The sequence below is a fragment of the Podarcis melisellensis genome (genome assembly GCF_964234715.1).
Source record: "Podarcis melisellensis genome assembly, chromosome: 8".
NCBI classification, from domain to species: Eukaryota; Metazoa; Chordata; class Lepidosauria; order Squamata; family Lacertidae; genus Podarcis; species Podarcis melisellensis.
This window is the reverse complement of record NC_138540.1, coordinates 90,093,625-90,108,505: the sequence shown is the minus strand read 5'-3', so window position 1 is coordinate 90,108,505 and position 14,881 is coordinate 90,093,625. Positions and strand designations below refer to the sequence as shown.

Below are 14,881 nucleotides of genomic sequence, written 5' to 3'. Positions count from 1 at the left end.
CAGTTATCTTTTAAAAACTTAAGAGAGAAAACATCCAATATTCAACTTGATTTGTATAAGAAACTACACATTTTTACAGAACAAAGGAACATTATAACATCTAACTCCCTTCAGTTTTTCCCTGTCAAAACATTAATGAGCATTGCTGCATAATTTGGAACTGCACTTCTTCCCAAGGCTCTAATATAATTCTTGTTTGTTTCAGGTGGTGATGAATTGGAAATGAAGAACAAGGGAGACTACAACGAAATCCACACAGTGGAGGAGCCATATCAGGATTCAGACTGTGGAAAGAGCTTCAGTCAGAGCTCCCATTCCACTTCCCATCAAAGAAATCCCTTTGAGAAGAAACACTATCACTGCTTGGAGTGTGGAAAGAGCTTCACCAGGAAAGAAAGTTTCACTTCCCATCAAAGAATTCATACAGGGGAGAAACCTTATCAGTGCTTGGAATGTGGAAAGAGCTTTAGTCAGTGCTCCCATCTCATTGCCCATCAAAGAATTCATACAGGGGAGAAACCCTATCATTGCTTAGAATGTGGAAAGAACTTCAGTCGAAAGGACAGTTTCACTTGCCACCAAAGAATTCATACAGGGGAGAAACCCTTTCAGTGCTTGGAATGTGGAAAGAGCTTCACCTGGAAAATAAGTTTCATTTCCCATAAAAGAATTCATACAGGAGAAAAACCCTATCAGTGCTTGGAATGTGAGAAGAGCTTCAGTCGAAAGGACAATTTCACTTCCCATCAAAAAATCCATACAGGGGAGAAACCCTATCAGTGCTTGGAATGTGGAAAGAGCTTCACCAGGAAAGAAAGTTTCACTGTCCATCAAAGAATCCATACAGGGGAGAAACCTTATCAGTGCGCGGAATGTGGAAAAAGCTTCAGTCACAGCTACCATCTCACTTCTCATCGTAGACTTCATACAGGGGAGAAACCATATCAGTGTGCAGAATGTGGAAAGAGCTTCGTTCGAAAGGACAGTTTCACTTCCCATCAAAGAATTCATACAGGGGAGAAACCTTATCATTGCTTGGAATGTGGAAAGAGCTTCAGTGAAAGCTCCAGTCTCACTGCCCATCAAAAAATTCATACAGGGGAAAAACCCTATCAGTGCTTGGAATGTGGAAAGAGCTTCACTTGGAAAAAGTGTTTCACTTCCCATCAAAGAATTCATACAGGGGAGAAACCATATCAGTGCTTGGAGTGTGGAAAGAGCTTCAGGAATTGCTCAGATTGCAATTCTCATCGAAGAATTCATACAAGGGGGAAACCTTATCAGTGCTTGGAGTGTGGAAAGAGCTTCAGCTGGAAACAGAGTTTTGCTTCGCATAAAAAAATCCATACAGGGGAGAAACCATATCAGTGTGTGGAATGTGGAAAGGGATTTATTAATAATGCGAAACTCACTTCCCATCAAAGAATTCATACAGGGGAGAAACCCTATCAGTGCCTGGAATGTGGAAAGAGCTTCACCTGGAAAATAAGCTTCACTTCCCATCAAAGAATTCATACAGGGGAAAACCCCTATCAGTGTGTGGAATGTGGAAAGAGCTTTACCAGGAAAGAAAGTCTCACAGCCCATCACAAAATCCATACAGGGGAGAAACCATATCAGTGTGTGGAATGTGGAAAGAGCTTCAGTCAAAGCAACAATCTCATTTCCCATCTCAGAATTCACACAGGGTAGAAACCATTTTAGTGCCAAGAGTGTGATCGGAGGGATTTATGAAAGTCTGGTCTCATTTTTAAAGAAGAAGAGAAGAGAAGAGTTTGGATTTGATATCCTGCTTTATCACACCCCTAAGGAGTCTCAAAGCGGCTCACAATTTCCTTTCCCTTCCTCCTCCACAACAAACACTCTGTGAGGTGAGTGGGGCTGAGAGACTTCAGAGAAGTGTGACTGGCCCAAGGTCATCCAGCAGCTGCATGTGGAGGAGCGGAGACGCGAACCCGGTTCACCATATTATGAGTCTACCGCTCTTAACCACTACACCACACTGGCTTTTAAAGTTCTTTAAAAAACAATTGGAGCTCTTAAAAGGACTTAGAGCTCACTGAAAAAGCCAAAATAGGACAGGTTTGGACAAGTTTGTTTCTCTTTGAAGGAAAATATTTCTTCTACTCTGAGCCACTTAAAGAGAATTGGATTCCTGCAAGACAACCACTCTTATCTGGACATCTAAATTGCTATGTCCTCTTGGGCACATTCTTTCTTTTATCCTTTTTTATGGTTCATCTCTTAAAGTAATTATTTGGTTTATTTGTTTAATTTGAATCTTAATTTGAGAAATTGGATTTTCTGTTAAACAGCTTATGTGTGTTGGGTATCAGGCTGGAAGGAAGAGGGAGGGCTGGAAAAATGCAGGAAACAGGATCTCTTGGGAAAGAGTTATTCTGTGACCTTGACAAACTGATAAGGTGCCGCTGGAAAAGGGAGAGTGAGATTTTGACCATGGCAGTTGAAAAACAGTTAACACCAGGCCTGAGTAGAAGATATTCACAGCAAGACCCAGGGGACAGGTCCCCATCTGAATTGGTGGAACTTTTGCTAACTTAAAAAAGACCTGACTGAAGAGATGGAGGACAATTTGGAGAAGCTATTAGCCCGAATTGATAGAAATAGTGAAATGGTGACAAATTTGACCACTAGAGACACTGACAAAGAAAACAGAAGCACTTGATATCTCCATGAAAGGAAGGGAAGAGAAGTCTGAAAAGCTGGAAAAGGAGACCAAAAAATCAGAACAGGATATGCTTAGGATTGCTGTGGATGGTTTGGGTGGGAGATAAGAGGGTATTGCGGGTGCTTTGGCGGTTCTTGAGATGAGACAGAAAGCCCAGCCTCTGAGACGGAGAGGAGGGAGGAGAGCAGGATTTTTTAAAAAAAATAATTTTTATTAACCGACCAATCATATAGAATTAAATCACATCACATAAATTCTGAATTAGAAAGCCGAATTTTAAATTTTGTTGGGGGGACCCATATTACAAGATCCGAAGGGGGATTCTGATCATCTTCTTGCTACTGCGTTAATGTCCAAATCAATCCAAATCAGTCCAAACAGAGTTCATAATTCTATCCAGTCTTATCTTGCTGTTTCCACATCACATCTTGTTCATATATTTTCTCTTTTTTCTTTATGGTCTCTTCTGATAGTCTCCTCAAACCGATAAACACCAATAATAATCCTGTGTGAATTTTTCCGTTCTTCCAATCCTCAAATCGAGATGGTTTCCATATATCATCACCTTCACAGATAACATCGCTCTTTCCATCATAATCTTGCAAAACCGTCGCTCTTAAGTCCCTCTGAGGAGTTTCACCCACAATATATAAACAGCTCTATTTCTCTCTTTCTCCTCCCAGACTCAAGACCTCCGACAGAACTTCCCAATATGGCGACGGCATTTTTAACTGCGTCTTTCCAAAGCTCTTAAACATTCCACGCTCTTCTTAAAACATGCTTTGGTTCGAAAGTTTATCTCCACACAGCCTTAAATCCACAGCTTAAGTCCTTAAAACGACATTTCTGACTCGTGAGGGGAGGGGATTCTTGTTTAATCACATAAGGAAAGAAAGGAAAGGTTTTCCCCCTCCCCCATCAGTCATTTGCCATTCCGTATCTTGGCGTATCTTCTCATGTTTTATTCTTGTCTTGTTTTATCAGAGATCTCTTCTGTTAGCAGTCTTTACTCCCCCTCCTTCCTCGAAATATGTGCATTCCTTCATACAAATTGTTTCTTTTGAAGTTCTTGCAGCTAGTGGCACGGATCAGGGACGGCGTCCAGGAGTGCCGGAATCCCACAGGAGGGCTTTGTGCCTAGTGCCCCCATCCCTACAAATTCGGGGGTGGTATAGGGCACAGCAAGCAAGGGCAGTCCCCCCCCCCACCATCCTGGGGGGGGGGTAGGGAGGCTAATTACTCCCATCATAGCCTCCAAATTACCTCGTGTGGGTCGGAGAGATGTTATTATCAGCCATCTTCCAATGCGCCCCCTAGTGGCCCCCCGAGCAGAGCAGGATTTTAGCAAAGGTTTGAGCAGAGTGGCTGGGAGTGGAAGAGGAATTCATGGAGGAGGCGCCACCATCCTCACAGCCGGGGGTGGTGGTTTTGGGGTAGAAAACCAATGTGAATAAATCCCCCCAGTGCCACCCCCTGGCCGGTCTTCCTGTCTCCTTCTCCCTGTGCCCCCACCCTGCCCCAATCAAAGTCCCAGCCAGCAGCTGCCCCCCAGGCCTTCCTCCGCCCATCTTGGGGCCTCAAGGCATGCGGGCAGAATTTGGTGGGGGTCCAGGCTGGGCTCAGGGGGCTGCTTTCCTCTCCTTGCACTGGGAAGCTTGTCTACTAACTAATGGATAAAGGGTTGTTTGGAAGACTAAGCCATCTCTACCCCCCACCCTGTTTTGAAATAAAGCCAATTTAAGAATTGGGGACACGGAGGAAGGAGAATGTTATGCATTTTCGGTTGGGAGTGTCGAGCAAGGAGATTGGAGATGGTTGCCAGTCCAAATGTCGCAGTCCAGTTCATGGGCGATCAAAGTCCCGGCTGGGGACGTCGGGACTGGGGGCAAGATGGCAGGGTGGGAGCAGGAACGGGAGTCCAGGAATCAGGAAGCCAAGGTTCCGAGGATCACGAAGCAAGGAATCAAGGAACCAAATGCAGCAAGTCAGGGAACGTGTTGCTGTGGCAAAGAGCCAAAGGGAAAATGCTGACCTTCTATCCCTTCCTGGCTCTTGCCACCAGGTGCAGCGAGTTACCAAGTGGTCTCACCTCTGAGGCCGCGCCATGCCTCTTCAGAACAAACTTAGGAAGGCCCCAGTCCTGCAGAGTCCTATTGGTCACAGGGCCCGGCTCCTGCACAAACAACTGACAAAGGGTAGTTTAAGACGCAGGGGGGGAAAGAGCTCCTTGTGAAGGAGGGGGGGCAGTTTTGGGAGACATTCCAGCCGTGGCATTGGCAGCCAGATGAGGAATCCTGGAAGAGGACACTCCAGGCTCATCTAGTCCAACCCCTGTGATTCAGGAACCCCGGTTCTTAGTCCCGCCAGCTCCCTTGAACTGGGCAACTCAGATGCCTGGAGCAGCGCCCGTTGGAGAGCAGCCTTGGGTCGCCTCTGGAGCTGGCCGGACCTTTTGGACGGCTGTTTCCATCCCCCCTGACTTCTGCTGGCAGGCCCGGTTGGGAGTTGTAGTCCAAAGCCCATTGAGGGGGGCTGGTTCTGGAGGGCCAGCTGAAGCCATTGTGCTCTGCCCCCCGGTCTGGCAGGGCCTCCTGGGCCAACCCCCTCCCCCAATATCAGGCCTGTGGCTCTTCTGAGTCTGAGATCCTCGAGTTGAAGGGACCCCAAGGGTCATCTAGGCCCGCCCCCTGCAATGCAGAAAGTGCAACTAAAATGTTCCCTTGTGAGGTCTGGACTAGGGGGCGTTTCAGGTGGTTTTCAAGTTGGAACTAACTTTTGGCACAAAGTGGGGGGGGGGGCTCTTTTCAGTGCCAGGATCCAGGGTGCTCTCTTGACCTGGGAGCCCAATCCCTCTCCCCCACCCCTAGAAAAGGGGGTCTTGCAGGACCCCCTTTTCCTTCCTCTTTGCTCAGAGAGTCGGAAGCAACTCTCTCTCAAGGGACCCTGGAGCCAAACACTTGCAGAGTTTTACTTCTCAAGCAAAGGGGGGGAAGGAATACATTCTTGTTGCTCTTGAGATGTACAGAAATCTCTTCTCCTGATTTTTAACAACACAGGCCTGTTGTGATGGGTTTCCTTGTCCCCCTTGCCACTGAAAAATTCCAGTTAATAGACTCTTTGCCGATTGTTATGTTTAATTACTTTTTTTTAAGGTAAAGATGTTACGCTACATCTTTGAGACACTGTACTTACTGCTGCTTTTTTCTATTCTGGATTTGAATAAAACTTCATCTGTGGACTAACGTTCTTGCTTTTTGTGTGGACTTTTCCTGCTGCTTGATATACAGCGGACGCTTCTTTCTTTAGTTGTTCATGGCTTATATGCTAATGGAACACTTGATATTTATTGCTGAAATATAGACAGAAAACAACATATGCTAAAACATAAGAAGTGTTGTGGTCAGATCACTTCCTGGTGCAACTAGACTAGAGGGCATTGCATAGAAGCCCCCAAAGATGCGCCTGAATTTTGGGGTGTTTGGCACCTGCAAACCTATAACAATGTCACCGGAGGGGGAATAAAAGGCTTCCTAGGAAAACCCTCTTGGCTGCTCCTGCGCTGCTTCCAAGGCAGAAGAACACAGGATATTGAGGGCTGAAATACAGACACAAAGCAGCAGATGGGACAACACAGAATGGCCCCCCCCCCAGCCATGTCTGGCAATGTCTCCCCCTCCAGCCCCCCCGGGACCCCCTCTGGCTGGGACAGGGCTCTCTGCCCCGCAGCCCCCAGACCCGCCCAGGGGCCCCCAAGAGAGACTCGGCCCCCCCCGAGAAGATATACCCCCGGGTCCTCCATCTGGCCCCCCAAAGACCCCCCTCTCCCCCGCCCAGAGGCCCCTTCGCAGCCCCGGGCAGAGACGGGCTCCTCCTCCCGGACACGGGTTCCCCCTTCCCACGCACACGCGTCCTCTCCCCCATTGCGGGCGGGCCCAGGTGCGGCCTCTTCCCCTCCGAGGGAGCAGCTCTGCGCCTGCGCGACGCCCCGGACGGCTCCGCGGGAGAGAGAAGGGTTAAGGGGCGCCGAGCTGGCTTCCTAGAGAGGACAGGAAAGGAAGGCAAGCCGCTCTCCCTCCTCCTCCCCTCTGACGTCCCTTCCGGCCTCGCCCTCGCCTGCCGGGCTCTGGTGGGTCTCCTCTCGGGGGAAGCCTGCGGAACTCCCTGCCCCGGGAGGCGGGAAGGGGAGGGAAGAGAGGCTGGGGGTCCGGGAGGGAGCCAGAGGGACCTCAGGCCCTGGCCAGGGAGGTGGGACTGGAAGACAGCGAGGAGGGAGAAGGACATTCGGAGGGACATTATTGTGAGTGAGAAGGACATTAGGAGGGACATTATTATGAGGGAGAAGGATATTAAGAGGGAAAGACCATGAAGCTTTTTGGAAAGCATCTAGGAACAGATCATGTGGCTTCCGGCACATATAAAGCATAGTAAGACATCACCTGATGGGAGGGCATTCCCCAGGGTGGAGGCCACTGCGGAGAAGGTCTTCTGCCTGGTTCCCTGTAACTTCACTTATCACAGTGAGGGAATCAGCAGAAGACCCTCGGAACTGGACCTCAGTTCATGGAGACGCTCCTTTGGGTATAGTGGGCCTTTGAGGCCAACACTTTGAATTGTGCTGGGAAACGTTCTGGGAGCCAGTGAAGATCCTTGAGGACCAATGTTTCATGGTCCTGGCAGCCAACCCCAGACACCAGTCTAGCAGAAGCAGGAAGCAGCTTTCACCTCTGTCCCCCAAAAGCGCTTGCCTCTGCCATTCCTTCTCTATCCCTTCTCCCCATTCTCTGTTTTGAATCCTTATTGCTCTTTCAGAGGAAGGATCTTTTGGCAGAAATGGGTCTTGATTCTTCTGAGGCAGAGAAGACTCCGCTGGACGCCAGAGTGAGGCCTCTGGGTAAGGAGGAAGGAGTGTTTTCTCCCCCGTTTTGTCACATTCTCTTGGTTTTGAAACTAATCTCTGAGTTCTTTACATCTTTTGGGGGAAGATACCTGGAGCCCAGAGCTCAGGGGGGGAGATGTATTTTTGCACAACTATTATATGAAATGGGTACAAATGTCCAAATGTACTCAGCTGGGAAGACTTTTACTGCAGCTGGTTCAATTCCACAGTTTATTATCTCTTTCAGCAAATTGAGTCCAATTTGAGCTCTGATTGACAGGAGAACCTCTGCTTCTTAATGGCAGCGAAGGAGGGTTTTCGGCAGGCGAAGGACTTTTGCACTCAGCGCCTCCCTGCCTCTCGCAATCCATGCCACAGCCGGAGCCTGGTACCGAGACAAACTGGGAGTGAAGCCCGTTCCCCCCTGTCCCTGGGAGAAACTTGCAAGGAGAATTACCCTCAGTCATCCTTGTTTTTCCATTGCCAACGATCTCCCGCTGCCTCCATTAAGGCAGAGCGGAACCGGAAGCTAGCAGGGGAGACTTGGACGAAGCTCCATCTGCACTTAGAGATGCACTGTTTCACCTCTGAGAGAAGCAGGCGCTCACGGTTTCTACTTACCTTTGTCTCTCCCAGGTGACGGAATGATGCCACCAAGACCTGCTCCCTCATCTTTTCATGGTGGTGGAGGGGAGGCAGCAGGTGTGGACCCAGATCAGGTATGGGGAAGGAGCCTTGTGGGGAAGGACTGCTTGGATGCAGACTGGCTGGACGCAGAGGAATGGTGGGAGGAGCCAGAGAAGAGGGATCCGACTGGGAGGAGGAGGAGGAGGAGGGGTCTGAAGCTGGAGAGGGAAGAGGGCTCAGGGAGCAGAGGGAGTCTGTGGCAGAGAGCAGCCCAGACTCCGAGGCAGAAGCTGCAGCAGGAGAGAGGAGGGATGAGGAAGGCAGAGAGGGGTCTGGCCGCTGTAGAAAACAACAGAGCCAAGTGAATGTTCTCTAAGAGAACAGCCTTTTTCCTCTTCTGTTAGGGTCCAGTGTGCTTTGAAGATGTGGCTGTCCATTTCACAGACGAGGAGTGGGCGTTGCTGGATCCTGACCAGAGAGCTCTGCATAAGGAAGTCATGGAGGAGAATCGTGGGATCTTGGACTCTCTCGGTAAGGCTCCCTATTGGATCATCCTATCTGTTTTGTAATTCAAGACATCTCTCTGTGATGAACCTCTGATATTTTGATGGGGCTCAACAGCGCCACCCACAGCACCTGGGATGTTAACACTCCCACAGCAAACCTTGGAGGGATGGCTATTGATTGATCTCCCTGTGAATATTCTTCCTCCAGTTCTGTCGTTTAAAACCACAATCAGGCTGTCTGAACTGCCCAGGCCTTCTTAAATGTAGGCTTCAGAGTGATTTGGGATGTTGAAGTAGCTTCAGCCACGTTTCCTGCTTTGTTCTTGCTTCTGTCTCTCTCTGGTTGACCAAAGAGTCGCTTGGCATTGGAGATGGCACAGATTCCACGACTGAACCAAACAAACTCCATCCCAAAACAGAGCCAGGCTTTTTGAATCTCAGGCAGTGAACCCTGTAGTAACAATAATGATTTTTAATTTTTTTGCATTCTCTCTATTAATTTTCATTACACACCAATACACACAAGACAAATTCATCACAAACAAAAAATAAACCAAACAACCAAATAAACCAAAAAAGCTAAGAACAAAAAACAAAATATAACTAATTGACTTCCCTCCACCTCGGTTTTGGGTTATATAATAAAGGATTTTTTCCGCAGTTTATCTTTAAGACTTCTGCACATCGGAGGGTTATATTTAGCCTACTGTGATCTTTAGATTTTTTAAATCTGCTTCAATATATGTTATGAATTTATTCCATTCCTTAATAAACTTTGTTTCTTTCTGATCTCTGATTTTTTGTGTTATTTTTGCCAATTCTAAGTATTCGAATAGTTTACTTTGCCAATCTCTTACCGTTGGGATACTAATTGACTTCCAATTTTGTGCTATTAATATTCTAGCAGCTGTTGTTGCATACTGGAATAAAGTCTCGTCCTCTTAATTTATCGTTAATTTATCTCCTAATTCTTCATAAGTTTTGATTTTCCAACCTTTCTCTGTTCTAACCAACAAGTCTTCATATGTCCATCTTTCACCTTCTATATTTACTTTTTTGGTTGTTAAAATATCTATTGGTGACAGCCACCAGGGAGTGTTTCTTTCAAGTAAATTTTTGTTTCTTTCCCATACCTCTATCAATGGTCCTCTGATAATATGATTGGAGAATCCTTTGTGTACTTTTACTTTGTTGTGCCACAAATATGCGTGCCATCCAAATTTGGTATTGAAGCCTTCTAGATCTAACAGGTCAGTATTTTGTATGACAATCCATTCTTTAATCCAACAGAGGCATGAAGCCTCGTAGTACAGTTTCAAATTCGGTACCGCAAATCCTCCTCTTTCCCTTCTATCTGTAAGTAATTTGAATTTAATTCTAGGCCTTTTTCCCTGCCAAATGAATTTGAATAGAATTTTTTGCCAATCTTTAAAAACTGTTGTTCCCCTTATCACCGGAATATTTTGGAACAAATTAGCAGCTTTGGAAGTATGTTCATCTTAATTGAGGCCATTCTTCCTGACCATGATAATTTCATCCTGTTCCAGATATCTAGGTCCTTTTTGATTTCTTTCCAAGTAACTAAATAATTATCCGCCATTAAATTTATATTCTTCATAGTTAGCCAAATTTTGCTTTTTTTACCGCCTTAATTCCAATTTGTACCTCTAACTGGTTTTTCACAACTTCTTCGATGTTTTTAGTCATCATTTTAGTTTTTGATTTGTTTAACTTAAAACCCGATAACTTTCCAAATTCTAATAATTCTATTACCCTGTGTACACTTTTTTGTAGATCTTCTAATGATAGCATCAAATCATCAGCATATGCTTTCAATTTATATTCTTTCCCCCCGATTTTAATTCCACGTACTGCTGGTGTTGTTCTTATCTTATTCGCGATAATTTCTAATACCATTATAAATAGAAGAGGAGACAGAGGGCATCCCTGTCTCATGCCCTTTGAAATTTCAAAAGAGTCAGTTAAGTCATTATTGATGATTAATTTTGCTCTTTGGCTTGAGTAGATAGCTTTTATACCCTCCAAAAAAGGGTCCTCTATCCCTACTGTTTCCAAACACCCCAAAAGGAATTGCCAGGATACATTATCAAAAGCCTTTTCGGCATCAATAAAAGTTATTGCCGCAGGGATATCATTCTTGCAGTCTAGATATTCAATAATATTTATTATGTGTCTTATATTATCTTTTAATTGTCTATTGGGTAAAAATCCAACTTGATCTGTATGAATAAGGTTTGTTAAGCATTTCTTGAGACGATTGGCCATTACTTCAGCAAATATTTTATAATCGTTATTTAATAATGATATTGGTCTATAATTTTTCATGTCCAACTTATTTGTATCTGGCTTAGATATCAATGTAATATAGGCTTCCTTCCATGAGTCTGGTGTTTTACCTCTTAAGATGTTATTTGCTACTTCGCATAGTACCTGGGCTAAGTTTTCCTCTAAAACTTTATAGTGTTTAGCAGATAAGCCATCAGGCCCTGGAGCTTTTCCCAGTTTCATTTTTTTTATCGCCTCCTGGATTTCTTCCATTTTTATAGATTTATTTAATTGTATTTTCTCCTCTTCTGTTAAACCTTTCATTCTATTTTCTTCTAAGTACTTCTTTATTCCAATTATGTCTTCTTTTTTCCTTTTATATAGTTTTCCATAAAATTTATTAAAAATTTCCTTTATTCTCTTGGGGTCTTCCACAATTTGATCTTCTATTCTTATTTTATTGATCACATTTGTTTTTTACTTTTTCGTATTTGCCACGCTAATAGTTCCCCAGTTTTGTTTGCTGATTCAAAATATTTTTGTTTCCATACCTTAATTCTCCATTCTACTTCTTGACCTATTAAAATTGAGTATTGTGTTTGTAGTATTCTGTAGGTTTGTTTGATCTGTTCCTCACTTGGGTTTATTATTAGTTTTCTTTCACATTCTCTTAATTAATTAAGTATTTCTTCTTTTTGTTCTCTTAACTTTTTCCTGTAGCTATTCTGATTAATTAGGAATCCACTGCCTTACTGGCATCCCAGACTGTATTAATATTTGTTTCTTTGTTCATATTCATGTCGAAATAATCTTTTAAAGTTATTTTGGCCTTCTCAATTATCTCCTCATTTTCAAAAAGGAATTCGTTCATTCTCCATCTGTATGTCCCTTGTATTCTACTTTTTAACTCCAAGGTTACTGAGCTGTGATCAGAAAGGGTTCTAGGTTGAATTTCACATTTTACTGCTCTTGTTGTTAATTCTCTTGAAACCCATATTTGGTCCAACCTAGCCCAGCTTTGGTGTGATTCTGAAAAGTGTGTAAATTGTTTTGTTATTGGATTTTTATGTCTCCATATATCAATCAGATCTAAATTTTCCACCAGATTATTAAATGTTCAAAATAATGATAATTTTATTATTTTTGATCTTCCAATCTGATTGGATTGCCCCAGCAACTTCCAGCAAATAGAAAAATGTAATAAAACATCAAACATTAAAAACGTCCTGATACAGAGGTGCCTTCAGAAGTCCTCTAAAAGTTGCATTGTTATTTCCCTGACATCTGTTGGGAGGGTGTTCCACAGGGTGGGTGCCGCTACCGAGAAGGCCCCCTGCCTCGTCCCCTGTAACGTCTCACAATAATGTAACATTTAAGTACAGTGGTACTTCGGGTTAAGAATTTAATTCGTTCTGGATGTCCGCTCTTAAAATTTGTTTAGATTTATTACTGCATATTGTACAACTTAGCATATTGAATACAGTGGTTCCTCGGGTTAAGTACCTAATTCATTCCTGAGGTCCGTTCTTAACCTGAAACTGTTTTGAACCTGAAGCACCACTTTGGCTAATGGGGTCTCCTGCTGCCGCCGCGCCGCCGGGGCATGATTTCTGTTCTTATCCTGAAGCAAAGTTATTAAACTGAAGCATTCTTTCTGAGTTAGCAGAGTCTGTAACCTGAAGCGTATGTAACCTGAAGTGCATGTAACCCAAGGTACCACTGTATATCTTCATTTTGGACAGGGAACTTTCCCGCTTTGGCCACCTTTTAAATAATAATAAAAGCACATTTTATTTATAAAGATAGTACAGATCCATATTTAAATTTAAACAAAATGATGTTACCAGTACAGTAAGCGGTACTTTTAAAAACTAGAGAGAGATAACATCTAATATTCAACTTGATTTGTATACGAAACTAGACAATTTTACAGAACAAAAGGAACATTATAACATCTAACTCCCTTCAGTTCTTCCCCTGTCCCAAGCATTAATTAGCATTGTTCCATAATTTGGGACTGCACTTCTTCCCGAGACTCTAATCCGTTTCCCTCTTAGTTTCAGGTGGGGATGAATTGGAAATGAAGAACAAGGGAGACCACAACGAAATCCACACAATGGAGGAGCCATATCAGGATTCTGACTGTGGAGAGGGCTTCAGTCAGAGCTCCCATTCCATTTCCCATCAAAGAAATCCCCCTGAGAAGAAACACTATCAGTGCTTGGAATGTGGAAAAAGCTTCACTCGGAGTGCCCATCTCACATCCCATCGTAGAATTCATACAGGGGAGAAACCCTATCACTGCTTGGAGTGTGGAAAGAGCTTCAGTCACAGCCACGATCTCACTTCCCATCGTAGAATTCATACAGGAGAAAAACCGTATCAGTGCTTAGAATGTGGAAAAAGCTTCAGTCAGAGGGCCCATCTCACGTCCCATCAAAGGATTCATACAGGGGAGAAACCCTTTCAGTGCATGGAATGTGGGAAAAGCTTCAGTCAGGGCTCCAATCTCACTGCCCACCGTAGAATTCATACAGGGGAGAAACCATATCACTGCTGGGAGTGTGGAAAGAGCTTCAGTCAAAGCCACAATCTCACTTGCCATCGTAAAATTCATACAGGGGAGAAACCATATCACTGCTTCAGTCACAGCCACGATCTCACTTCCCGTCGTAGAATTCATACAGGGGAAAAACGCTATCAGTGTGAGGAATGTGGAAAGAGATTCAGAAATTGCTCAGATCTCACTTCCCATCGAAGAATTCATACAGGGGAGAAACCCTATCAGTGCTTGGAGTGTGGAAAGAGCTTCAGCTGGAAACAGAGTTTTGCTTTCCATAAAAAAATACATACAGGGGAGAAACCGTATCAATGCTTGGAATGTGGAAAGAGCTTCAGTCAAAACCGCAGTTTCACTTCCCATCTGAGAATTCATACAGGGGAGAAACCCTATCAGTGTGTGGAATGTGGAAAGAGCTTCACCAGGAATGAAAGTCTCACAGCCCATCACAAAATCCATACAGGGGAGAAACCCTAACAGTGCGTGGAATGTGGAAAGAGCTTCAGTCAAAGCAACAATCTCATTTCCCATCAGAGAATTCACACAGGGTAGAAACTATTTCAGTGCCAAGAGTGTGATCGGAGGGATTTATGAAAGTCTGGTCTCATTTTTAAAGTTCTTTAAAAAATAGAATTGGAGCTCTTAAAAGGACTGGCTGAAAAAGCTAAATAAAGACAGGTTTGGACAAGTTCGTTTCTCTTTGAAGGAAAATTTTTCTTCTACTCTGAGCCACTTAAAGAGAATTGGATTCCTGCAAGACAACCACTCTTATCTGGACACCTAAACTGCTATGTCCTCTTGGACACATTATTTCTTTTTTCTGTTTTATGGTTCCTCTCTTAAAGTAATTATTTGCTTTATTTGTTTAATTCGAATCTTAATTTAAGAAATTGGATTTTATGTTAAACATCTTATGTATGTTGGGTATCAGGCTGGAAGGAAGAGGGAGGGCTGGAAAAATGCAGGAAACAGGATCTCTTGGGAAAGAGTTATTCTGTGACCTTGACAAACTGATAAGGTGCTGCTGGAAAATAGGCTGCTTTGAGAACACGGGAGAGGGAGATTTTGAATATGGCAGTTCAAAAACAGTTTACACCAGGCCTGTGTTAAATTTGGAGATGCTATTAGCCCGAATTGATAAAAATAGTGAAATGGTGACAAATTTGACCACAAAAGTAGAGACACTGACAAAGAAAACAGAAGCACTAGATGTCTCCATGAAAGGAAGGGAAGAGAAGTCTGAAAAGCTGGAAAAGAAGACAAAAAATGGAAATCAGAACAGGAGATGCTTAGGATTGATGTGGACGGTTTGGGTGGAAGATAAGAGCCAAGAGATG

At 44.1% G+C, this 14,881-nt stretch overlaps 1 protein-coding gene across 1 annotated transcript; it reads left to right on the top strand.

The window, feature by feature from the left end:
- The first annotated feature begins 7,490 nt into the window (after window positions 1–7,490).
- On the top strand, window positions 7,491–14,404 carry LOC309376074 (uncharacterized protein). The gene is made up of 4 exons (XM_081922246.1): window positions 7,491–7,580; window positions 8,202–8,284; window positions 8,597–8,723; window positions 13,042–14,404. Exons 1-4 carry the CDS (start codon window positions 7,520–7,522, stop codon window positions 14,019–14,021), a joined length of 1,251 nt encoding a protein of 416 aa, XP_081778372.1. The 5' UTR covers window positions 7,491–7,519; the 3' UTR covers window positions 14,022–14,404.
- The last annotated feature ends 477 nt before the right edge of the window (window positions 14,405–14,881 follow it).

Coding starts and splice junctions, on each gene's coding strand:
- LOC309376074 (XM_081922246.1), top strand. CDS start 7,520: ATGGGTCTTGATTCTTCTGAGGCAGAGAAGACTCCGCTGGACGCCAGA. Junction 7,581..8,201: donor CGCCAGAGTGAGGCCTCTGG/GTAAGGAGGAAG, acceptor TGTCTCTCCCAG/GTGACGGAATGATGCCACCA. Junction 8,285..8,596: donor CAGGTGTGGACCCAGATCAG/GTATGGGGAAGG, acceptor CTCTTCTGTTAG/GGTCCAGTGTGCTTTGAAGA.